Source organism: Anneissia japonica, unplaced genomic scaffold (assembly GCF_011630105.1).
Source record: "Anneissia japonica isolate Jap-2015-1 unplaced genomic scaffold, ASM1163010v1 scaffold287834_len5846547_cov211, whole genome shotgun sequence".
Taxonomy (NCBI): domain Eukaryota; kingdom Metazoa; phylum Echinodermata; class Crinoidea; order Comatulida; family Comatulidae; genus Anneissia; species Anneissia japonica.
Genome location: NW_022704992.1, coordinates 1874558 through 1901037, shown reverse-complemented (window position 1 = coordinate 1901037; position 26480 = coordinate 1874558). Strand labels below are relative to the sequence as shown.

The following is a 26480-nucleotide window of genomic DNA, read 5'->3' as shown; positions in this document are numbered from 1 at the left end:
CCAACATATTATATGTGTGTGTTGTTAAATCCTGGATACGCCACTTGTTGAAAACAATATTTAAGCCAAATATATTTTCAATCGTTTTGTTGTTCATGTGAATGTCTGATAGGTTATTACTATAAAACAATGCTAAAAATACACAGTGTCAATGGCAACATAACCTAACATGTACCGTGATTGAGCTGAGCGACTCCAAATTAGTGGTTACGTAACTTTGTCATGCACTAATCATGCTATAGAAATGGAAGACATTAATGTAATGGGAATGGTAGGAGGCTATAGTAAAATTAGTGGAAAAAGTGTAAGATATAGGCTAGTGTGGATTTAATCAATGTCATAATGGTAATATTCAAAGTAAGTGTCAAGGAAAGTTAGTAGGCCTATAGTTGTTGGAAATGGTCAACATTTTATTTTTATTTCTCACGCTGACCTCCGCCTGGGCGAAGGTCTGGATCCGCGCCTGCTCTTAGTCTCGGCAAAATGTCCTAAAGCCATAGTGACATAAAAAAAATGTTATTACAGAAAAAATGATGCAATTAATTTGATGAACTACCAAATATAAAAACAATAACGTCAGTGTGTATTTGCAGAACTGACTTATGTTGACAATGATATACGGTAGTAGGCCTACAGTATAGTTCTGTGTGAAGTATGCGACGGATGGCCTAGATCGTTGGTTGTCGTTCCTTTTAGAACAAGAACTCTCCTTCATCATCAAAATTTCTCTGTCGGATCACATGGAAAGGCTATAGTAGTATTGAATTCACATCCACATCGGATTCGAACCACATCTCGGACTGCGTTTCTGATGCGCTGAACAATACAGCGTCCCTATTCTTACATACTGATCCGATTTTATGATCGGTTCGGTAGGCATTTATTCTTCAGGAGGCTTTAATAATTTCATCAAATTATTATTATTATTATTATTATTTTATTCTTCCTCACTTGGCTGATGTAAACATTTACCTTCGTTTCAAATATTTGGAGCGTAGACAAAAAAAGCGAAAACCTATTACAGTAATAGGTCCATGTCACTGAATTGCTTTGTGCCTTCAACTTCTTGAATTGTTTGAGATTATTAGAGCGCCCTCTTCAATTTGGAAGTACTGTATGTTATGTAATAATTATACCTCCATAATGTAATGTAGGTGACGTCTGATGGCTTCTAATGACCTATTTTCCACCACACTCCCTCCCATCCTGTACCAGGCGAAATATGATTTCCAATGCAGTCAAGTTATGTACAAATTAAAAACTGTATTGCTTTTAACACTGGATGTGTTTATGTGTACTGTAGAATTCAAAAATATAATGCATAGACATAAATCACCTAATGAAACTTTCCGAAACTCGGCAAACTACAAACCGACCAATCCGAACGGGATAGGAACATGCACACATCCCTCCCACACACACATTACATATCTTTACGCAACAATATAGGGGCGGGGATTAGTGTAAAGGTCAATTATGCAAAATCCACTTAAATCAAGTAGTTCCATCATGGAGGAATTAGTTTATGGTTTCATTAATATGTATTAGTGGTAGCACTGACACCACTAGCAGTAGCAGTGACGGATCCAGAAATGTCCAAAAGGGGGGGGGGCCCCGGAAGGGGGGAGCCGATTGAGACAACACTGTCGTAGGGGGTCCGGGCATGCCCCCGCGAAATTTTTGTGTTCTAGACGCCCGAACATAACATTTGAGGCATTCTGGGCTATCATTTTTTTCTTTTTCTCTCTTTTTTTCTTCTTTTTTTTACCTCCCAAAATGGGGCCCGGGCCGTACCCCTAAATCCGCCCCTGGACAGGGGAGTAGTCTGATTTCACCCCCGGGGGGGGATGGAAATGTGGGGTGTGAAAAATGAGAATGAAGAACTGAATCCCTATTCCAATGAAAACTCAATGGTAATTTTTAGTTTATCCACCCACCCCCTAGCCTATGCCCATGGTTGATCTATTGGTAAGGCCCACTCCTACAGTACATTTGTGACTGCAGTCTAGGACTTCATTACATTTATACAAAATCAGCAGAATTGGATCTGTTATATAATGATTGAATTCAATTGAGCGAGTGAGTGAACAAATCTGCAACATAAATTTGAAGGTTAAATCATACAAATAGAAAAACTTTATTAAAATCACAACTTCGACAGCAATGAATTTCAATATTAATCACTAAAAACAAAACTTTTCAGTCAATAATTACATTGGGTATAAGGAGAATATATAGAGTTATATAGTATTGTTATTGTTAACCCCCTTATGTTGTCTATAATTTACAGCATTACAAATGAATACACAGGTTCCAGATACATTGCTGCTAATATTGGCATTTTCAACAATGCAAATGGAAGACAATAATTGTTCCAGATTGTTCATTATTGGGATCCATAATCACTGAATTGTTTACATCTTCAGGCCAACCCACAACTACATGTTTTTCGCAGCTTGTACAATCTAGCATCCGGGTCTTTCAATGCTAACAATTACACAGAAATAAATACTAACTAATCTTTCACCTAACACCTTCACCGAGCCATTGATTATATTTATGTTGCATGTTATAATTCTTGCATTCCATGATAAATTAGATATTTAGCATTACAGTCAACGTAAAGCACAAACGCCACTAAGTATATTTTCTTCTTGGATATTAATTACTATGTGAACTAAACAAAGAAGTATGTGGTCAAAATAATTCATCTTTTGGTTTAGAAACCATGCACTTTCAGCTGTTCTTTTTTCGCCAATTTAATATCGCTAAAGAATTGGCAAACATTGTTGCGCTGGTCACCTTGCAACTGCAACACCTCTCCATGTTCAGGGTGTTGCACTACAGTCCCATTGCAAGCAAACACCTGTTGAAAGAAACCACAAAAGAACTGTCAGTTTATTTGAGTCTTTTTTCAATATTATGGGGGTCATGCTGTTAATCGGCGCATGGTGACTCTACTACGACTGTTCCATTCAGCTAATTACAGCAACTAGAATTCATTATACAGGATTATTCACTAAAGGAAGCTATATAACACTATGTGATTGTAGTATTTGATAAATAATAATAATAAATGATAATTACTTTTTAATAAATCTTTCATTGTGTGTTGATCTTTGATTCAATTGTAAATAGCATTTTGTATAGGATTTTCCGCATTTCTATTTCTCTTTTTGATGTTCTTAATATTATGTCTTCATGACTTGGCATAGTTTTTCAAATAATTAATTCTTAAAAAGCATTGAATGAACCTAATGCTTTGGTTATACATAATTCAATTGTTCAACAAACTAAAAACTGTTAGCACCTCAATTTAAAAAAAAATATAGCAACATCAGGAGAAAAATAGAATATTTTCTACCTTTTTAAGGGCTTTCACTATTTTTTTCTTGTCATAATCTGGAGAAATCCCAGCAACAGTGGTCAATGTCTTCCGGCCATTTCGCTGCTGGATTCTACAAAAGATTAAATCATGGTTACTGTAGTTCCTCAAGTATAAGCCCACCACTACTTTATGCCCACTTTTATGTACCAGTCTCTCCTCGGCCAAAAGCCCGGGCGGCGATGGCGCCAGAAATTTGGTGACAAGGGGTCCCAACCAAGGGCCGACAAGAGCCTCTGTCGATGGCCCGGAATAAAAAACCCCTAATAGTGTTCGCAGGGAAAGTTTTTATGGTTTAGTACAGTCCAAGAATGTGCTTTTAGACCACAATATTAGGGATTGGCAATCAAAATAATGTTATTTGGATAGGCAAATTATTATTCTTTCTATTTTCGATCCGACGATGCGTCAGACGACGGGGGTCCCGGCCTGTCCAATGGGGGGAAATTCCCGCTTCCCTCCGCTGGTGCGACCACCAAGCCCAGGGTATGATTGGAATGAATAGCTTAGCTGACTTTTACAAATACTCTATAAAAAATAAATTGGCTTTGAGTTAGGCTTGTTGCAGTATTCAAAAATTGCCTTTTGATTGAAAGTTACTTCATACCAAATCTAATTTCATAATTCATAATTGTGGGAATTTGTTGGTGCAACTGTTGTACCTTGTATCCTTGGGCAAGGCACTTACCTACAGTACATTGGCCTCTCTGTCCCCACCCCCAAACTGTTAAGTTGTACCAGCCAAATATACTTTTGCAAGAAATGGCAAAATTCGGATATCAAGTAAGTACCCAAAAGTAGGCCTTTAAATAGGTACTGTATCTGGTAGGATGTTGTGGAACTGAACATTACTGTTAGTCCGTATGTGTGAAAATTACAGCATGATATGCTCAAAATTGTCCACGCCTTGCCCTTGTATCCCTAGTGAACAGGTGCGGTATAAATTCCTATATTATTATAAAGTCTTGGCGGGATGTTGTGAAGGGCAAACCGCTGCAGATTAAACCTCAATCCAAAAGTTGATCGCACCACCTTGTGTCACAGGATACACCCACCTTACAGCTAACTGTACAGCCTTTCAACAGTCTAAACCTTGAGAGTGGGAAAACTGACTCTTAAAGATGATGATGATAATGACTTTTTAAGCTTTGTTTATAAAGCATCACATTATTAATTTATTATAGAGGGCCCCTAAATATAAGTATACCTTAAAATAGAATAGAAGTGTTTAATAAGGAGTTTCTAAGTATCCATTCAAAGTCATTAAACTACATTAGATTGGACAAAATGCAAAGACTTATCAAATGTACCTTATGTGGATTGTTGTATCTTGATTGCCTTGCTTACTTGAAGCATCTGAAAATGGATCTGGAAAAAAAAAAAACATCCTATAAATTTAAGGTATAAACATTTTAGCAAACCATGGGTTTTTATTTAGTTTTTCTTCAACAATATTTTGTGAGGGTGGTCCATCCAGCCAAAGCTCATCAATTGGGACCATTAGTACATAAAAAAAAACACAAAAAAAAAGTATAAAATTAAACTAGATCTTTTAAAATTAGCCTTATTTTCAAAATGAGTATAAATATCTTAAACGCAGACTTTATACTGTACATTATCTTGCACAGGGTCCCACAGTAAGCCCTACAGTACATTTGAGTAAGCAGTACATTTCACTATGATTTAACTTTCTGTTATTATTTTTTCATTTGAAGAATGTAAGTGTTGTATGAGAATGCATCATTAAGTAAGAATGTGTACCACAGATAAAAAGTTGTTTGTTCAATTAAATAATTTCTCTGCAAAACATTTGTAATATTACAATGCTCTTGACTCTCTAGCTCGGCCTCAGAAATTATAAATAAGGGCTTAATAATATTTATAGTTATATAATCATCATATATTAAATAAATGACAAGGTACTGTACAACTGTATACCTATTTAATTGTTATTAACAGTAACTGTTGTCTCTCTGATAGAAAATAATAAATTTGTCAATGCCTCTTAAAAAACAATCCACAAATCCTTTAAAACTAATCAAACAAATATTTATTGATAGTACTGTAAAACCAACGAACAGAAACAACAATAATCAAATGTCAACTTGGTAATCAATCCAAGAAAAGACAATACTGTATACAAAAAATATACATACTGTACGCATGTCTAAATACGATTACGCGCACCTCCATGGCAAACACAATGAATCACATGCGCTTCTAATAATTACGCGCATCTCTATGGCAATGCGGCGTCTACAGTAACAACATTAATATCAATCAACTACAGTACTGTACAGTACACAAAATATCTGATGTTTTATGAATAAACTATATAGGCCCTAAATATAGAATAACGATGTTCTTAAAATTAAATAAAATATTTTGCTAATGTTATGTAGTGCCAAGTGGATTTAGTCACCATTTGACATTTACTAGGCTAGGCTAAGTTAGCATACTAAATTGTATTATTGTATAGCCAAGACTAGCCATCCTCTACTACTAGGCCTGTCTAAAGGTTTCTACTCTATCTACTTTAAAAAATAAAAACGAACAATAAATATTATTAATAAATTATTAATATAGAAGTAAGATTGGTAATGCCAATGATACGATAGACCTACTGTACTCTTCTATGCTTTTGCATCATTTTGAGGTCTAACAATTGAAGCAAATCAAGAAGGTATTACATAGACTATCTTGAGTAAACGTAGTCGTTCGTAGGCCTATCTCATGGGCCGCCTACTGTCTGTACAGCAGTAACACAAAGAGAAACTAGACATATAGGCCTAGCTACGGCTAGGGCCTAGTCACAATCGGATGATTATTTTTATAAATTTTACTAACCAATTACGTTCAAATTTTGAATATTCATTCAGCAAAGTAGTGTTTCTCTCTGAACTCTTTAAAAAATATGGCTTATGACAGCGCGATTCCTTTGGATTTAAAAGGATACTATCTGCTTCTTTCAGAAAAACAACAACGCCACAATTCCTTGTAAATGATGTCACAACAACCAAATGCGACGATGATGATGACTGATGATTAACCCAGGAAGTACACGCGTACTACCGATGACGTCATTTCTATTTCGTTTCCTATTGCTAGAGGGCGCCCTCTTTTATTTCGCCAATCATCATCGTGGTAAGCCGGCTGTGTGGTCCACAGCAAAGAACACGCCGCGCGAGAACTGAGGATCGGAAGAGGTGATAGGTACGTTGGAGGAGGCTAGAATATATTTTGTCTGATTAAATTAATAAACAGCTTTTACCTGCCTGTACACGTGACCTCCTGCATTGGTCACTAGAGCCAAGCCTAGCGGCTAGGCTAGAGGGCTTAGGCCTAGTAGTAGTAGGCCTTGCTAGCTAGCTAGCCTGGCTGGCCCAGTGTGGCTTCTGCCCTAGCTAGCCTCTCTCTAGCTAGCCTAGGCCTGTCCACTCAACTACTAGGCTAGTGTATGTAGTAGTAACTACTGCGGTATAGGCCAAAGACTGTATCGGCATGGTGGCACTAATGTTGGTGCTGTGCACAGTTTCAGTCGTTTATCCTTGTACAGTTTGCAAAGAAACTGTCCAACAAAGAATCTTGCAAAATTTAAAACTGCAAGGATTTCTTTGCACAATTTAAAAACTGCAAGATTCTGCACTTACACTTTGCAAATTGTGCAGAGATTGTTGCACAGTTTAAAAATGCATAGAATTTGCAAACTTCAGGGGTAGCTTGTGCACATTTTAATCAATTTTCGCTTTTTGATACTACAGTATTTCACTACTGTATTTCATTCTTTTCTTGATATGTAGCTGTGTGCTTAGTGCTTATCATCGTTGGGGTCGTGTGGATATGCGTGGATCGTGTTGTGCAGAGAGATGGGAGATGGTGGGTGTGTCAGGTGAGGAGATGGTGATGCATTGGGTGATGACATTTATGTTTTTTGGGGGTCTTTTTTAACTTTTAATATCATGATGATGACTTTACATTGAGTTGAGGTTTATTTATTCAAATTTCTAGTAAAATGCATACATTGCAGCAAATTACTGAATTGCATATGAATTAACAAAAGTAAAAAATGTAATATACTGTAAAGAAAAATACAGAAATATACATAAAAAGTTTAAGAAAAAAATAAAAAATCGGTCAGAGGCAAATGATACATCACAATGCGAGACTTTAGGCCTAGGCCCTAATTAATACATATAAACGATATAGTACTTTCATTTCCATTATAAAAATCTATGACAATTAATTGTGCTTACATTTTTTGTTTTGACCTTGTACTATTTTAATCTGCATTTATTTGTCAACTTATCAATCCTGAAAGCGGCCCATTAGCAGGCGAGGTCGGACCTAGGTTAGGCCCGATGAAAATATCAGGAATAACAAACCATGTTCTATTTTTATTTGTAATTTGTGTAAAAAGTTCATGCAATGCATTATAACTATAGTACTGTATTTAGTATAATGTGTGTTGACATATTTACATATTGTTGACATATACATGTGAAATATTCATTTTGAGTGATCCAAGGAAAGAATTTGTATTGGCTAGCAAGAACACTAACACTGTGTACAAAGGGAGGGTAGGTCCCTACGAAAGTTAAAAACAATCCATAGTAAAGATATTACAGTTGACGTATTGACTATACATTTTCATCCACTACCACGGAATAACACAACAACGTTTTTAAAATTGAAATACTATGGGTATATAATTTCTGTCAATTAACTTCACCATTATTCTGTATAGGAACATTAATGCATGCCACTGTTTTAGAAGTGGTAAATCCTTATGCACAATTTTTATTTTTTTCCATGACAGCTACTGTACAGTAGCATGTCCACATATCATTGCAAATATTTCAGTTGCTTAAAATATCGAAATATGTTGAATCATAATCTAATAATTAATATCAATATCAATAAATAAATTTCAATGTCACATTTTTTGACAATTGATGAAAGAATCCTTGCGCAGTTTGCATGCCGTGTTCATAGTTTGAAACAGCATCTGTGATTCAAAATGAGCAAAAAGACAAACTGCGCACAACACACTCTCAAGCCAGCAACATCACTGTCAGACTTGGCAGCTGTGAGTCAGAGGTCCCACCAGCAATTCCAGGAGAGTTTGTCCATCATTCCCAGACAAATGGGCCAGGCCAACCATGATGGTTGAGGTTGAGGCTGAGGCCAAAAATGGTTAATATCACCTTTCTAGATGCACTAGAGAATAGCACTTTCAGGTGCACTGTCTCTTGCTTAAAAAATTGTTCTAATAAATTTTTCCAAGACTATGACGGCTGGGCCTGGCAGCTGCCCCACTTGCTGGCGCCACCCCTGTGTACAGTATGTACTACTAGCACAGATTTTCACTTAAAAAAATTAAAAGTTGAAATTCCTAGGACATAGCAGAACTTCCCAAAAAAATAAAAATACTACTGTAATGTAATTTTATATAAAAATAACAATAAAATGAATGACAATTTACAATATGTTAACAGGAATTTGATGGAAGGCATGGCTGAGTTTTCCTGCTTACAATCACCTTCATTTGTGGTTGACATAAATAAAGTGAAACAGAATGCTCAACAAATGTTGGAAAGATGCCAAGAACTTGGTGTTAACCTCCGACCTCATACAAAAACCCATAAAACACTGTGAGTATTTGCTACTATCAGTTTGAAAATGTTTTGTGATCAATTCCAATCTTTTGTAAAGCAATGGGAGTGGGGAGCATTACCACAATTTTTACTGTCAAATTTTGTATTCTGAAAATGCATCAGTGTTTGTGCAGAATCTGCTACACTTAATAAAAGAAAAGACATGTTAAATGCTGTTGAGATTTAGGTTCAATTGACTTAAGGAAAGGATGACCACATTTCTGTCAAAAAAATAAAGATTGATCTAGAAGATGATTCAATATTCACTTTATTTGTCCACTGTATAGAATAGGTCAAGTGTTTTTCTTGAAGAACAACACCAGAGGAGTTATGCACTAATTTTCTCTTAAAGACAAGCAGCTGAGATCTCGACTGGCAAACGAAAGCAAGGGCTTGTTGTATCGACGATTGCAGAAGCTAAATACTTCATCAATGGTGGTTTTACTGACATCATATTTGCCCAGCCACCAAGCCTGACAAAAGTACAGGTGTGTGCTGCCCTCGTCGAAAGTGTCTCAGAGTTCCATATGCTTATTGATAACGTGCAGCATTTGTATATGCTTGAAGATACAAAGTTATTGAATGGGAAGCATTGGTCAGTTTTTCTTGATTTGGATTGTGGATATGGTAGGAGTAAGTAATTCAGAATTTTGGTAATAACAATAAATAGCATAAATACCATACTCGCGCAAATAAGTGCCTGGGTGCTTAAATAATTTTTTTGCACTTTTTAAGGGGCGCTTATGAAAACATAGTGGAAATTGAAGGGGCGCTTATGGAAATAGATGAAAATTGATGGGGTTCTTACGGGTAATTGAAAAATTCAAGGGGCGCTTTTTGAATTAAAAAAAGATTTTTGAAAAATTTTGAAATTTGAAAGGACATCTGGAAACGGGAGATAAACGAATGGTTCTGGTGCAGAAAAGATAATCGTCCAGAGAGTATGACAAGAATTCTGTGACTGAGTAAATATTTACACAACACCAGTTAAGATTAAATTGGTGGTGGAGGTGTGGTAAGCTTGTTGGCCATCTGCCGAATGAGATTATCAGTATCATTGCAGGGTTCCTTGGAAACTCAGATGAGAACGTGCAAATTGTTGGAAAAAGAAAAATAGAAGTAGGACTAAACAAATGTAAAAAGAGGAAAGTTGGAAAGATACTGTCCAGGGAGCTCTCATCTGTCCAGGAAAAATATCCTCATCTTAAAATTGACTTAAGAAGAAAATGTGAATCCACACTGCAGGGAAAATCATGCCAACCACCGTCCCAGGATTGATTGGATTACTGTATTGGCTTGCTAAAAAAGAAAAAAAAATTACATGATATTGTTAAGGGGCGCTTATTCAAAATTGAAGGCCACTTATTCAAATTAGGAGGGGTGCTTATTCAAATCAGGCGCTTGTTCATGCAATACGGTACAGTGGTGGCTCCAGAAATTTGCTGACAGGGGTCCAACCAAGGGGTCAGGGGTCAGGGACCCAGAATAAAAATTCCCTGGCACCACCACTGCATAAATATTGTACTGTTATATTCTGGAGCATCCACATGATAATGCTCTAAGCAGGGTATAAGCATATAGAATATGTAATAGTAAATAAGCGAGCTATGAAGTATATATATATTATATTTTTTTTTTAGCTGGAGCAAAATGGGATGTGGTTGGAACGTTAGAATTAGCTCGTTTGATCCACCAGTCAGAATCGGTAGATTTTTCTGGAGTTTACGTTCATGAAGGCAATTCATACTGCCAAGGGTCTGCTAATGAGGTCACAAATATCTCTGAATTGACAACCTCAAGATTACTCGAGTTTACAGACAAGTAAGCAATTTTGGTAAACCTTTTACATCTTCTTTGAACTCATGTTAGAGTGCTCTTTAGCTTGCAAAAAAGTGTACAGATGTTGGGTAAATGGTGAACAACTTTTTTTTCTTCCTTAGGAGTGGGGGTCATTTATGAGAATTACTGTATATAATTTTCATGCTAATATTATTGTTGGCTTTTAATTTGCTCAAAAGATGGGGATGGTGAAACTTGCGTTATTTATACAGGAGTTTCCTTCATTCTGCACCCGCTACTGCAAATATCTAGTCCTGCCCCCAGTACATCACAACCCCATAGTGAAATGGACTGACTTTGGAAAGTTTGTGTTAGACAATTGTTGTAGAAAATTATTTAAAAAAAATTAGCTGTTCTTGCAGGAAACCAATAGGGTTTGTAAAATAAAATTGCTCACTTTCACATGAGTTGGACCCAAGGATTTGAGAACTGGCTAAAAGATAATCATTCCTTCTTCCAAGGTATTTTACCCATTAATGAAAGTAATTTATTGAATTTATTTGGTTTAATTGCAGGCTTGAATGTGAAGGCATTCCATGCCCTGTAAAAACAATGGGATCAACACCATCATGTAGCCTGCCAGCTCAAATAATGAGTAAAATAACAGAATTTCACCCTGGAAACTATGTATTTTATGGTAAGGACAGAATTTGATATTTTCTTGACCAAATAAATTATACAAACAATCATTATCAAAAATGGAAATATTCTATCACTAAATAACTCCCACATGGTTGGGGGGGGGGGGGCCCGAGAACCAAGTTTTGACCACTACATAGAAAATCGAGGTGAGGTGATAAAATTTGTTTTCCTCACAAAAATTTGATATTTAATATCTTGTGGGGGAATAGCAGAGAAAGTTTATTTTGTGTTCCCCACTCCCTCTTTCCCCATCTCCTCCTGCGCTTGCCCCCCCCTCCCTGGTATGCAAATGGATGCTTCATGCTTCCACTCATTTATTTTCTCCATTCTAAAAGAAAGTCTCATTCTGCTAAGATTTGATGCAATATTATATTGGCTCGTGTACACTTGATGATATTGCCTGCAGTGTGATAGCAAGAGTTATTGGTCACTACCCTGAAAGAGGCCATATGATAATGGATTGTGGATGGACTGCACTGGACAATCAAAGTGAAATGTCAAAGTGTGTTACTGGACATGGTTATATTGTTGGTGAGCCAAACTTAAGGTTGGTACTGTACAATCTTTTTATTTGTAGGGAAAAATGTACTGGTATTTTTTAGATTTTGACCAATGAATATTTACTATGTATATACTGTTTTGTGTATAAGGAACCAAAGGATATTTCATTGTATGTGCATTTTGTACATGTATATTAAATAAAAGTTATAAATATTGAGTATATATTTAAACATTTATAATGGTATTCAAGTATTCAAATAATATTTATTCACAAAATACAGTATACAATAAATTTGAAATGAAACCAAATTATTGTGGAAAAGGTACCCCACTGTAAGCAAGCTTTAATTGTGGGGTCCCGAACATAAGAGTGTGTCAAATCATGGAGGAAAAATACATCTTGATTCAAAAAGATGACAAAGAAAATGTTGAGAAGAAAATGAAAATGTAAAATATGCTGCATAATATACAATGTAATAAAATATATAATATAATATAGGCCTACTTTAATATAAATAAGTACAACAAAATAAGAACCTGTAATTCACATGGTGGAAGACACTAGATACGAATGTAATTTATATTTAAAAGTATTAATATTAATAATTGTTTGATAAGTGCAGTATGATGTGATGATGATGATGGTGATAGTGGCAGTGGTAATAATAATTATGTACATATTCATTCAATATGCATCTTATAATATTTTCCATTTTGTAGAATTGACTCCATGACCCAAGAGCTTGGGAAGATTTCTGCCATAGCTGGTAAACTTGATTATGAAAAGTACCCAATAGGAACTGTACTTCAGATTTACCCATGGCATGTAAGTTGTCTACAGAGGAACCATGATGAATATTACAATTAGCCTCTTGAAATGGGTTGATTTCATGACTTGGTTTCCAATTAGAGAATAATTTGAGATTTGTGTCCAGGCATTGAAGATTTTTAGTTTGTACTTGGAAGACGTGGTCTTGAATCAAGGACTTATAACTGTTATTACAGAGGTCTTGAATTGGAGGGTGACTGTATTGATTATTTAACCCCCTCAAAGGAGGTTAGATCAATGAGGCTATTGTATTTGCATTTGTTCTCCATAATGATGCATTGTTGTTGCTGTTTATTGTTGTTTTATGTTGTTTTTGCTGTTGTTCTTATTGTTGATATTAGTGCTATTATTGGTGTAGTTGACAGTGTTGTAGTAATTAGTGGTGATAGTAAGAGTTGTTTGGCTGTATACTTAATATATGTTTAATTTTAATTATTTAATTAGATATTTTTTTAACAATCATTCTTAATGTGTAATGTTTTAAATGTTATCAGTTTTAATTGAGGATTTTATGTATTGTAAATGCACCTATGAGCAAATGGTTTTTTTTGATATATGGCACAATATAAATGCTTTTATATCATTATTTTTGTTATTATTGTTGTTGTTATTTATTATTATTATTTTTCTTATTAAAATAATAATAATAATTATTATTATTATTATTTTAATTATTTTCTGCAGGCCTGTGCTACAGCATCTCTGCATAATGTCTACCACATTGCATCGGATGGTGTCATCATTGACAAATGGAAACCAGTCAGAGGGTGGGTGGAGTAGACTTCTCCACAGCACAACAATCTAACCATGATCTAACAAAGCCATTGATTGTAGTATTGAATATTGTTGGATGGTCCAATATTTTATTTTATTTTTTATTGAAATAGACAAGCCCAGAATTTTAATAGCGAACATCGCTGTCTTGTATGAAACGTGGACTTTTTTTTCATTACTAAAAATTATTTAACTGTCTATGACTTATGAAAACATTGATATTTTCTTTTTACAGTACTTTAGAATGTAGGTTATAGTTTAAGTTTGTATGTTATTGTTTCATTGTTTTAAAGTACTATATACATTTTTTCATTATTATAATTTAAATATACTTAATTGTGTCCTCTCTATTTTTGAACAAGCCACTTAGGGTTTCATGAGGGTTCCTTTTTGGCACTGTTCTCAATTTTGTTAATTTTATATTGATGGCTATTTTGACAAATAAAGAATTTTTGTATCTGTATTTACTTGCTGTTGCAGTAGATCAGAAAGACATTTTTTTTCGAATACTATAATAAGAAAAGTAATTAATATGGTGTCAGTATCACCTGAATGAGTTCAACATGTACAGTTGTAGGCTGAAAATGATGAATAATTATTACTAAATGCAGGGAATTGAAGTTTAATCAGTCTCAGATCTTGTTCAAAGGTACATTCATACTGAATTGAATTATAGCTTTAACATTCTATCATCAATTACAAAATAGATTTTTATGGAGATATATAAATATTTTAAAGTAGAGAATTATTTTTTAAATCAAAGTTTGTTACATAATTCATTGATAAAATTCTGTGTTCATTGATACAATTTGAATAAAATGATTTCCTGCAATTGCAAAACCAAATTTTGATGATTTTTCCCCTTGATAAGTTTGTAGTTTTGTAGCTACAAAGTTATTTTCTCCACATTAAGAGTACTACTATACAAGCTTACAAAACAGCTGATCATCATTGACAAACAAGATTTTTCACCCGAAGTCATGTGGAAGTCGACGACCTACATGGTTGAAAGGGGCAAGACCTATAGTAGGAGGAAGGAGGGTTGGGTTATTTCCTTACCTATTCAGGGCTGGGTCCATGGGGTAAGTCCCTTTTGAAATTCTAAATTTTCATCCATGTTGTTATCTAAATGATTTTACACTTGGTTAGAGAATTTATGGCTGCTGCTAATGGGGAGAAGCGAGAACCCCTTTCACTACCCCTGATCCTCCATTGACAACAGTTATTTTGGTTAACAGAGCGAGTTAACCAAAATATCTGATACTGTATGTATTTCTGTTGGTGTCAAACACACAAATGCAGAAAATTTATGATCCAAATTTAGCTCTTTATTTCATTATTTCAATGGCGGCTGTTTGCCATAGCCATCGCCCACATATTTAAAGCACACAATCGACCTATAAATAATAGTGCTATTACAACAAATAGTTTAATTTAGAATATCATTTTCATATCTTTAGTTGGATGCATTTATATCATGCTTTGAACATTGGTTTGGGGAGGGGGTGGGGTTTGGAGTCAGAGTGGGGAAGCCTTTGGTCCCCCAGCCGTCCGATGCCACATCGAGGGCGTCGGACCAAAGATATTAACTTGCCTGTCCAAATAGCGATTTTTTTTCGATTGCCCATCCTTATATTGTGGTCAATAAGCACAAATTTTGGGCATGCTAAGCCATATAAAAAACCCCTCCATGGTCTCTCTACCGGCGATTTCTATTCCGGGATCCTGACTGAGGGTCTAATCGGCCCCTTGGTTTCCTTCAAAATATACAATTTCATTTAATTAAATTAACAACAATATAATGCTACAACACCGGAAGCAGAAAGACACCAAGAACAAGAAGGAAATGCAGGGGAGGAAGAAAGAAATGATGGGAAAAATGGTGAATTTCCTAGTAAAATATCAACTAGTTTAAAGGCGATGTCCTCTTTGTTATACAGTATTTATATGATCCGTTGTGAGAAGCTTGAAAGTAATATTTTAGTTGTTTTGTCATGTTGTCAACGAAATTGATTTTTGCTATTATGCAAATGATGTATTGCATTATATTGTCGCCGTCTGGAGCTTCAATTATTCATCATTCAGTTTCAGTTTCTTTTATCAGCATTCAAATCGCAGCCAAGACTGAATTACATGAAATTTACAAAATACATATTAAAAAAATTAACTGAGTTTAACCAAGCATTTGCACAAGGCATGAAGTAACATAAAAATACATTAACATTGGAAATATCAGATACTCACGAAAAAATATTATACGGAATTAAATCTATTATTTTATCATTATTATAAAATTTACAAAAAAAAAGAACAAGAAAAAAATGGGTACCGGTATTTTATATAATAGGCCTGCTTCTAGAAAAAAAGAGACAAGCGCCCCGTTGTTTGCCTCTATTTGGGAGTTAGGTGGTCATTAAACCACCTCTCGGTCGCCCTTTGTTTACCACTGCTTAAAGCAAAGTAATACAGGAAACGTATTATTTTACTGTCTGTTATTTTTACTGGGATTTTTTTTTCTCATTCAATTTTACAGACCATAACTAGATGTACAAATTCAAAACTCTGAAATTGCATTTTTCGGGCCTTCTTTTGTATTATTATAAAACACATCATCTAGATCTTGTAGCAATCAAACCTAACAACTGACCGTCAATCAAGATTTTCTTTTTAATAAGCATGTTCCATTAACACGAAAGCTTACGCTGGTTAATGTCGCACCCTGCAACAATATCCAAGGGAGGAGCTTAGAGAAAGATTCATTATCAATCGAATCGATTTATTGTTTAATGCTAAGTATTATGAAAACTGTGATATAGGGGCCCCTATGTTTTGATATTACAGATCTCCCTTTATTTAAATACCACTTTTGGGACCGGGGGTTTCATGGTCTTTAGCAGCTTAGGTCTCTAAGTAAAATAATAAAAATAAGACATTTGTTAATTTTGGACCACAGAAAAGTGGTCTTTAATTGGAGGTGGTCTTTATTGGGAGGGGTCTTTTTAGAGGTTGACCTGTATTTACCAGAATAATATTGTGTACGGTACATAAAGTTGATGTCTCTCAGACATGTCTCTCTTATTTTTTATATTTGAAGTCATCTTGTATACCTTGATCTAAAAGGCCTTTATATTAAATATTTATTATAATAATTATATCCATGTATTTTTAGTTTGCATTAAGTATATGAAGTCTAGATCAAACATAACCAAGCCAAACTAGTAAATATCCAATTCGGCTTTGATGATCGATAATACGCAACTCTAGACGACGAATGCAATTACATGCATAGAAACAGACAATTACTCAAAATGGAAAAAAGTCATCAGAGGCGTGACCCGCCCAATATAGGCTCACATTGACATGTCACTATGTATTGATATAGGTCTAGTATTTATAACAATTTCATTTTGTTTTAATGTTACAATGTTATGTATATTTTTTATGCAAAGGAATATATTCGATCCATAAGGCCTACCGGCAAATAACGAGCATATCATACTTGTTTCTAAACAATATGAATGAATATTGACAAATTATTTAATAGTGTCCGTATTGTCATGGAGCTATAATATTATTAGGTTCATGGTATTGTACACTTGCTGTCACACGATCGAAAAGAAAGGGTGAACGAAAATTAATTTATTGATTGTAGACATCAATAGCCTACATGTTTTTTTTTTGTTTTGTTTGGTTTAGTTTTATCTTCGGGCAATCATCCATATAACAACAAAAGACGTCAATATTAATAATATTATACAATGCTGCACAGTTCTATGTCAATAATTATCAAAATTGAATAAGAAATGTATAAGAACCATCTCCTAGCAACATCGTGGAATGGTTACAAGTTATTGGTTGATATTGAAGATAAGAATCTTCATGTTTATTAAAAGACGAAGGACGGTGTTAGGCCTACGTTATCGTTTACTTGCAGTTGAACGGGACTGATGCTGTCTGTATAAATGGATTTTAAATCTTTTTTCGTCTATCATGAAATAATGTTGCAAAAACTATAATTCCATTTTTAGTGCACCGATATAGTTTCCTATGCCTTTACACACATAGGTTAAAAGACTTGCCAAAACAGAGTTGGACAAACTGCAACAGCAGAAGCAGCGAGCAAACGCCAAAAGCCTTCAAGTCTGGATACATCTAATTCAGGTTTGACAAAAATATTGTAACTAGTATGATGGCAAAAGCACACGGATTTGTTGAAGAATTCTGTCCAGAGATCCTTCAGTGCAGACGCTGTTTGCTGCCCTACGACGACGAGCGCGTTCCAAAGTATCTACCATGCCTTCACACTTACTGCAAACAATGTTTAGAGGAGGTAAGTGCATGGAGCTACTGGTTGAACTGCCCCGACTGTGACGTCAGGCTTCATTTGCCAGATGGCAGAGTTAATGGAATACCCAACAACTTCTTTGTCGAGAACATCCAAGACTATTGGTCGATCTATGGCAAGGCAACTACGCGCGAAAATGGTTTGGTCTGCGCCGAATGTAAAAAAGGAGGTACCGCCGAGCTCTGGTGCACAATGTGTCGACAAGTGATCTGTACTGGATGTGTTGACGCACATAAAATGAGCCGCTTGTGCAACCATGGAATCTACTGGTACAAGGATCTACGATTTAAAAAACACACGCTCTTCTGTAAGAACTGCCAGACTAAAGACAATAAGGAACTTGCAGTGGCTTGGTGTTGCCAATGTATGACGTTCATCTGCAAGGCATGCATTGTTGCTCATGAACTCGCCACAATGATGAAGCATGATATACAACCGTTGACGTCTTTCAAGCCTGAAGACGGCATGCCAATGTTGAGACCTCACCTTTTCTGTGAACTTCACGAGACTATGGAACTGTCGCATTACTGCTTCGAGAAAAAATGTCAGATCCCTCTTTGCGTACTGTGCGCCTCGTCAGAGCATGCAGACAATCCACATAGTACATCAGAGCTGGAATTGAGCGCGAATGGATTTAGACATAGATTAAAGGCGTTCCTTAAAAGGGCAAGAGCGAAAGAGAGCAAATTAAATATCCTGAAAGAGAATATTGAAAAAGAGAGAAAATCGATTGCCAAGCGGGTAAGAGAATGTAAACAGAAGATCCAGGAATTTATAGAACAATGTCATGAACTTTTGGATGCCAGAGAAAAGGAGCTTCTGGATGAAGTTGACGAAAATTGTAGACAATGGAATGAGAATCTAGATGAAGAAGTTAGAGAATTTGAACATGATTTTATACAAGTGTCGACTGGTTGTGAATTCATGGACAACGCCCTTATTCATGCCAGCCACATCGACGTTGTCTTCGCGTACAATGGCCTTGAAGACCGTATTGCGGAGCTTGCGGATTGGCCAGTTTCGAATGGACCAGTGACCATCGCTGAAATTGAACTTCAAGACGTAAACCGCAAAGAATTTAGCGAAATTGTAAAATCCCTCGGAAATATTTATACTTTTAACGAACATGAGTACCCAAGCTACACAGAGGTAAAAGTTCACCATTGCTTGATTCATAGCAAGTGGGGTGTTACCATACAGACGGGAAATAAATATGGTATGTGTGAAACTGGAGGAGCTCAAGTTGATGCAACAATCCACGATCCCAGTGCCCGCCAAATCCCATGCAAAATCGTTAACAACCGCAACGGAACGTATAATGTTATATACACCCCAGATCACCTTGGACAACTAAAACTGTTTGTGCACGTCCACGGTAAACCGATATCGGAATACCCATTCCGTGTCGAAGTCGAACCGTTTTTGCTGGTTCCCATGGAATCGTTTCTAGAGCAAGAGTCTGTTGTCGAGATTCAAGTTCCAGTTTGTTTATGCGGTTACCATAGCATCAAACAATCTGATATCACACGATGCGTTGTGCGTAGTGTTTCATCTGGTGAACCGCTATCCAGTGAAATTGTCAGTGTGCCTGAGCAGACATCAAAATTCCTTGTGAAATTCACACCAAAAGTGAGCGGGCGCCATACCATTAAAGTCATTTTGAATTGCAAAATAGGTGGACAGGTAACAAAAATGGTCGAGTTCATGGTCAGTCAATGAGAATGAGCTCCCACTTGACTCTGCGTCACTAACTGCTGTCAACATGAAAACTGGACGCACGCGAGTTTCAAGTTGTAGCGTATATTAATTGATTGATGTATTCGCTCGTTACACTTTTATCATTAGTATATTACTAGGGCCTATATATATTGGCCTATAAGCATAAGTTCGTTAATTTGTCTATTAATTCGTTCAAGCAAAGCTGGCATAATATTATATGCCTAGTTTTAAAACATGGACGTGAAATCTTAATTATATTTCTACATTTTAAAACATGGATATGAAAACGCGTCTAGCGCTTTCCATAAGTCTGAATATTTAGTTTATTATATTTACAGAAGACGAGGATATTAAATCGTCTGTATGTCATATCGTATTTTAAATCAACCTATAGGCACCGATCGTAATGTCATACTATTTGTATTAGCTTTGTTGTTGTATTTGTTCTTTAATGATAAAAATCGCATGAATAATTTTCAATGCAAACGGGAATGGCTTGCTGTACGTATTTAGAATAGGCCTACTACCAGGTATATCACTTTGGTCATAGATTGATTGATGACGCAATCGTAAAAGAGGAATCTGCGAGTGTAAAAAACAGGTATATATACATATATATATATATATGAAATGAAATTCAAGGATGGTATGTTTTATCGTATATATATATATATATATATATATATATATATATATACATACATATACACTGTATATTTAACATTATATAATAAAATTCTGGAATTTTTGAGACAGTTTATATCTGCGTCTACTTTTTTCACTTTCTTGCTGAATTACTCAGTCTTAAGGTCTTGCTTTGTGATCGCACTGGTCTGTGTAAACTCATGTATAATACAGCCAAACTTCCGAACAGAAAGTAATATAAAGACGAATTTAAGAAAATTAATTTTAATAGAACCAGACATGTTTATTCGTATTCACTACATCTTTTGCTATATAATTTTATAGTCTTTCAATAAATATATGAATTTCTTCTTTATATATAGGCCTAATTGGAAATGAATGCCGAAATTCAAATTATACACTCCTTTTGTACGTTATCATTTGCTATATAATTTTATCCTTTTTTAATAAATATAATTCCATATATAATTGGAAACGGACGCCGAAATTCCAATTTACTATAACGGTATGTTTGTTAAGAATTGTCAGTACCCTGCGATTGCGCATTATTAATGTACTTTTAATGTACTGTACTTAATCTTTAGCGCTAGAAGTTTCATTAAATGAACACTGAATAGAGGGCGACAAACACTGAATAGAGGGCGACAAACACATTTTTGTTTTGTTGCCAAATAACTGTATGATTATATATCCGCTGTATTATTGTTTGCATCTGCATTGGTAACCATTTGAAATTTATTGGGAAAAATGCTATTCTTATACTGCAGGTCATATAACGACATTTCTGTTTCTGTATGTCCATAATTGCTTTTAAACAGTGGAATGTTTAGATTTATACTATTATGTTACACCTAAAACTATGTCGTCAGATCTGTTAAAGACTTTACATCAACCGTGCAAATTAAATTAGCACATGAATTGACAATCTGGTTTTTTAAATAATTTTTTGCAAACATGCTTGTGACCCCATGAAAAAATTTGGTGACCTATTTTTAGGTCGCGATCCATAGTTTGGGAAGCAAGGTTTTAAAGTACAACTACAGTAGACCAGTGACTCTTTAACATCCATGACAGTGGCCAACTGGCAAATTAAAAAAAAGACAAACAGTAATACATTTAATGACATTATTTTTGAAATTGTATTTAATCACTAGCAATACCACATTGCACCATATGTTAAATAGTACAGAATACATATTCACATTAATTGAAAAACAATAAATAATTCTGGATTTAGCATCTCACATTAAAAAAAAAAACTTTGTAAAATATATATTTAATTACTATTTACACATTGAAATCATACAAAAATCCATAATGTTATATTCTTAGAAGAACTCCAGATGAATATCACATCTAAACAAATGAATTAAAGTTGCCTGTACAAGGGCAGGAATTAAACATTGGATCGTTCTACTGGAAGAACCGTACGCAACCATTCAGACTTACTAACATTTTATACACAGAAAATGGCATGTTCTATGTGAAAAGGAGCTCTTCTATACCGGAAATTGTTCAAGTATACTTGTTAGGCGAAAATTTTTTAATACCTTGCTTAGCGAGCCTGCCGCCCACCAATAATAATGATTTTGAGTAAAATAAAATAAAATTTTTGGCCAATTAACGCCACAAAAAATTGGGAAATAAAAAAAAATAAATAAAAGCTTTTCTTTATTTTTGTTATGCCCATCGCTGCCTTGAAATGTCCAAAAATAATATATGTATATTTCTTCCTAATTATATAATTTTAAAGAATTTAACCATTCCATTACTACGCTGTTTACATTCACCAATAAAATTTTATTTTCATTTTCTCAAAACTATTTGCTAAATAAAAAAACTATTTATATTTTTTTCCCTCCGCCCTCCTCTGAAAAAAATAAGTTATAAGAAACAAGGTATAAAAAAAAGTAAAAAAAAAAAAGCAAGAATAAATAGTAATCTGGAGATCCGATACCGGAACCCTGGGTTCAAAGGTGACGTCAGGGGGGTTGGGGAATTTCCCCCTATCAGCCAAGAATGGATCACCCGTCTTCAGATGCCAATTATGAATGTTGCACTAAAAATATTAATTTGTTAATTGTGATTGCAGTTCTTAATATTGTGGTCTAAAAACACAATTTTTACTGTTTTATATCAAAAATCTCTGCCACCCCATGACCCCCAAAGTTTTTTACCCCTGTGACCCTAACCGGATGTTCTCAGTATAAATAAGAAATAAATAGAATAGAATAAATACACAAAATTTCTCTCAAATCGTAATGACCCATAAGCACAGTTTATGAAATTTTTAGACAGAAAATTAGAAAAAAAAAATTAATAAAAATATAAATAACCCTGGTATACATATAGTATACGATTATAATGTATTATAATGAATATAATAATATATTATAATCATATATTATACAATTATAATGTACAATGTACATAAACATATTTTAATCATACAATATATGATTATAATGTATTGTTATGTACCTTATCTTAAGATACTCTTAGTACAGGAAGATCATCATACAATGTTTCTGATAAAAATTTGCACCATGGTAATTTCTATAGGCTGGAAGTGTTGGTAAAATATGTAATTTAAATCATGAAATCAAAGAGGGAGTAAATGCGTTGTGCTGTAATCATTTTGGCAGTCTAAAGACGACTTAGCTCGGCTTGTCAAATGCGTAGTCCTGGGCCGCCTATCAAGAGGAGTGTATCCCTGATCTTCTTCTCCTGTGAGATATGCTGTTTCTCCGGCAGACCGGATAGCTTTTCGTTCCTCACGTTTAGTAATTGGAGCACTTGAGGGTCGTGTGAAAGGAAGTTTCGGGATGTTGTCTGTGTTGGGATCAGAACACGTAATACTTACGTTGGATCTATTTTTGACGTGGACAAGCATCTGAAATACATGAAATAATAATACATTAAAAATCACAAGGGCTGAGAGTGGGGCTGACGGGTCCAGTTCCCCTGCAAACTGGGGGCCTGGGACAAAAAATTCATTTTTCTCAAGACCATCTCTATAATTATGTATGTGATGTTTTGAATTAAGCATTATAAAAACTCTGCACTTGGACCCCACTGGGCCTTTCCCGACATTCAGACCCCTGTCACTGGGGCCCCGGCAGCTATACTGCCCTGGGCCCAAGCAGAGCTGCTTTCGATGCCCCTGTCAAAAATACAAATATGATAACCATTTTGAAGACATACTGTATTTCTATAATAATCTAAAGATATTGACATTCTTGAGCTTAATGCAATTACAGAGGTGACTCTGCCCTTGGGGTGTTAACACATTCATGACAACCAATCACCAATGTGATTAATAGTTTTACATCAAACGTTTGATGTCATTAGTTTGTAATGCAACTACTAACAATACATTATGCAGCAAGCTAATGATACATGCATATTATCCTACTACCACTGCACTCCTGAAGTGTGCTGTACATTTTCCTAATACTGTACTTTAATTGTACTGATAATTCACATCAAAAAATACTGCTTATGAAAACTGCAGCATTTGGCTAACTGGTATGGTTCCTGCCTCTTGCACGCCAGGGCCAGGTTTCGATACCCGGCTTTGAATCGAGTACTGAATTTGGGTCAAAAAACGCTCAGTCCCTCGAATAACCCTCTCAAGAGTGTTAGGTGATTTAAGGACCATGTTTGTATCAGTTTGTATCGGTTGTGCCCATTTAAGAGGGAGGCCAATTATTAGCCACTAGTCAAATGACTATGTGGCTATCTTGCCTTCCTAGGTTGTGTACCGAACTTTCATAAAAAAAAAAAGAAGAAAAACAAAAGTGCTTGTTTTTCATCTGGTCACAAAATTTACAGCATTATTTAGCAGTTGAGTAGCACCACTAACAATGTCCAACACAGTATTATATTTCCAATGCAATTTTTTACCTATTAAATATGAATTCAAACATTGAAATATTTCATTGGTATTCAAAAATGAAGACAAAAATGAGATTTTTGTTTTTACAAAGCACCGAAAGATGTTTAAGTCTGTCATGGTGACTATGATTCAGTATAGATAGTCTTTACAATCACAGAAACAAAAACAGCTTAAAAACATAACATTATAAGTGATGTAAATGATCACCTCCTGAAGTCAAAAAGCAGTTACAGACCAAAAAGTTTTCCTAATACACAGATTTGTTGGATCTATCACCGTCATTATATAATGTGGTGTTATACATATTTAAACACCATTACAATCTAGGAAGTGTCAAAGTGGTGATGCTAAAATGACTTTTGTAATACAGTAATTATTATGGAGATCCATTTTAATGTCAACAGTGAGATGTCTAATCTAGCATAAGCCAACAAAAAAAATCACAAAACATTCTAGGAGATGTTGAGGCGATGATTGAGGGACGTTGCAGGCTGGGATACAGGAGAGAGAAATGAATGCAGCAGTGTTTAAGTACATTGTAGGCTGCAATACTGTGGGAAAGGAATGGTTGAGGGTGTGTTGCAGGCGGAGATATAATGGGAAGAAATGGATGCAGTAATGGTTGAGGGTGCGCTGTAGGCTGCGATACAACGGGGAAGGAATGCTTGCAGTAAGGGCTGAAGGTGCGCTGAAGGCTCTGATACAACATGGTAGTAATGGTTGCAGAATGGTTGAAGATACAGTGGGGAAGGTATGGTTGCAGCCATGGTTACATTAGGCAATTTCGATGTGAGGCTGCAATACAGCGGGGAAGGGATTAATGCCAGATAAGAAAAAATCATGCACTTGGTGACTTAAGCAGCACAGCTGAATAAAGAAATCAACTCACCCTGCCCTGTACAGGCGAAGCTAAAAAGTCAGGTACAAAATAAAATAATTTTTAGAAAAAAACTTACTTAGAAAAATACCGTACGAGCAATAATATAATGTCTAAAATCTCTAATGAATACTAAATTTATACAAACATATTTATTAGTATACAATCGAATGTCAAGACATTACCATCAAGTCTGACAAGAATACAGTGCACCCTTCAATTCAAGACCTCTTTAATTCCAAGACCCCTATAATTCGAGACCATTTTTTTAAAAGAACGAAATAACAATCTTCAATTAGTTAACACTAAGCTAACCCTGTTTGTGGAGGCCGAACCCCAAGACCACCCCAATTTTGTTTAGGTCCCAATTGTATTTATGAGGTATGTTTGTTTTTTTAACTGAAAGAAATATTTGTAGCAGAGCTAATCACTATCATATATGAACCCTTTACCTGCATGATTTCTTTGGTGCTACTTAGCTTTTCAATTCTCTTTACTTCACTCTGTGACTTCTCATCAAATAGTTGATCGCATTTCTGCATGTACCGCTTCCTGTAACACAAACATTAACACTCCAAATCAAACACTTGCAATTTTCAATTTGTAAACAAATTTTATTTTATCCTCTGCCTTGATTCTTTTTGTAGAACCATATTATTTTAATTTATTTCTGCCCTCCTCTGAAATACAGTTAAATAAAGTTTTCTAATTAAATTATATACATATATAAAGTCTTGAATAATGTGGTAAATAATCTTATCTTTTATAATATAGTTGAGGTTGGCATACCTTAACTCAGTGTTCTCTGTCATAAGGTTATTAATACGTTGCTTGTATTTATCATCAACTTCATCTACTTTCTCTTGGAAGTTCTCCTCAAATCCAATCAAGCGTCTCTTCTGAAAAATAAATAATTTAATGTCAAATTAAATGCAAAATGAATCAAAACAAGAAAATCAGTAACAGGACAATATTTCTTTTGCAGGCCCCCTAAATTTTGGAAAATAAATAAAATCAAATGTAGAAAAATGAAAAATATATTTAAATTTAAGTCTGTGAGTGCCATGTCGTACCTGATGTTGTATTCTACTGTTGATATTGACATGATCGATTGACATTTAATTGATTTTAAGGGTACCAACCAATTCATCTCTAAGCCTTGCAGAGGTTAAAGCACTCACTGCTTGCATACATACCGTATCGGTTAGCTCGGACTTGGTTTCAGCTAATTGGGATTTGGTGACAGCTAGATTTCCGATGGTTTCGTCAAGCTCTCCTTGCACAGACTTCAAGTGTTCAAGAGCTTTCTTTAAGTTCTGCACATCGTCAGACGTACTTAAGAACTTCTTCAACATGCTCTACAAAAAGATGT

At 35.1% G+C, this 26480-nt stretch overlaps 4 protein-coding genes across 13 annotated transcripts in view; 2 read left to right on the top strand and 2 right to left on the bottom strand.

Moving 5' to 3' along the window:
- Positions 1–2105: 2105 nt before the first annotated feature.
- LOC117104944 (eukaryotic translation initiation factor 1-like) lies at positions 2106–6397 on the bottom strand. The gene is made up of 4 exons (XM_033245900.1): positions 6233–6397; positions 4696–4753; positions 3365–3458; positions 2106–2866 (listed from the first exon to the last, which is right to left on the bottom strand). The coding sequence occupies exons 1-4, from the start codon at positions 6258–6260 to the stop codon at positions 2720–2722; spliced, it is 327 nt and encodes a 108-aa protein (XP_033101791.1). The 5' UTR covers positions 6261–6397; the 3' UTR covers positions 2106–2719.
- An 87-nt stretch (positions 6398–6484) lies between these two features.
- Positions 6485–14469, top strand: LOC117104943 (D-threo-3-hydroxyaspartate dehydratase-like). 2 transcript variants are annotated; one of them, XM_033245899.1, is made up of 8 exons: positions 6485–6598; positions 8881–9036; positions 9392–9672; positions 10680–10860; positions 11394–11515; positions 11875–12067; positions 12742–12847; positions 13535–14469. In XM_033245899.1, exons 2-8 carry the CDS (start codon positions 8888–8890, stop codon positions 13628–13630), a joined length of 1128 nt encoding a protein of 375 aa, XP_033101790.1. In that variant the 5' UTR covers positions 6485–6598; positions 8881–8887; the 3' UTR covers positions 13631–14469. The 2 variants fall into 2 exon arrangements, with proteins under 2 accessions (XP_033101790.1, XP_033101789.1); XM_033245898.1 differs by lacking the exon at positions 6485–6598 and adding an exon at positions 7209–7274.
- Positions 14470–17487: 3018 nt separating this feature from the next.
- Positions 17488–20253, top strand: LOC117104978 (tripartite motif-containing protein 3-like). The gene has a single exon (XM_033245957.1). The coding sequence runs from the start codon at positions 17811–17813 to the stop codon at positions 19686–19688; it is 1878 nt and encodes a 625-aa protein (XP_033101848.1). The 5' UTR covers positions 17488–17810; the 3' UTR covers positions 19689–20253.
- A 1195-nt stretch (positions 20254–21448) lies between these two features.
- Positions 21449–26480, bottom strand: part of LOC117104960 (myosin-11-like) — a 15026-nt gene continuing 9994 nt past the window's right edge. For 8 of the 9 annotated variants that reach the window (XM_033245930.1, XM_033245932.1, XM_033245929.1 and 5 more), the window contains 4 exons: positions 26305–26466; positions 25898–26007; positions 25561–25660; positions 21449–23226 (listed from right to left, as the gene is read on the bottom strand). In XM_033245930.1, the coding sequence (XP_033101821.1) occupies positions 22936–23226; positions 25561–25660; positions 25898–26007; positions 26305–26466 (663 nt within the window). In that variant the 3' untranslated portion in view covers positions 21449–22935. Of the gene's footprint in view, positions 23227–25120; positions 25141–25560; positions 25661–25897; positions 26008–26304; positions 26467–26480 lie in introns of all 9 variants that reach the window. The other variant, XM_033245937.1, reaches the window with a different exon arrangement.

Coding starts and splice junctions, on each gene's coding strand:
- LOC117104978 (XM_033245957.1), top strand. CDS start 17,811: ATGATGGCAAAAGCACACGGATTTGTTGAAGAATTCTGTCCAGAGATC.
- LOC117104944 (XM_033245900.1), bottom strand. CDS start 6,260: ATGAATATTCAAAATTTGAACGTAATTG. Junction 3,459..4,695: donor GATACAACAATCCACATAAG/GTACATTTGATA, acceptor AATCTTTTGTAG/AATCCAGCAGCGAAATGGCC. Junction 2,867..3,364: donor TAGTGAAAGCCCTTAAAAAG/GTAGAAAATATT, acceptor TTCTTTCAACAG/GTGTTTGCTTGCAATGGGAC.
- LOC117104943 (XM_033245898.1), top strand. CDS start 7,252: ATGGGAGATGGTGGGTGTGTCAG. Junction 7,275..8,880: donor GGAGATGGTGGGTGTGTCAG/GTGAGGAGATGG, acceptor ATATGTTAACAG/GAATTTGATGGAAGGCATGG. Junction 11,516..11,874: donor TGGAAACTATGTATTTTATG/GTAAGGACAGAA, acceptor CATTCTGCTAAG/ATTTGATGCAATATTATATT.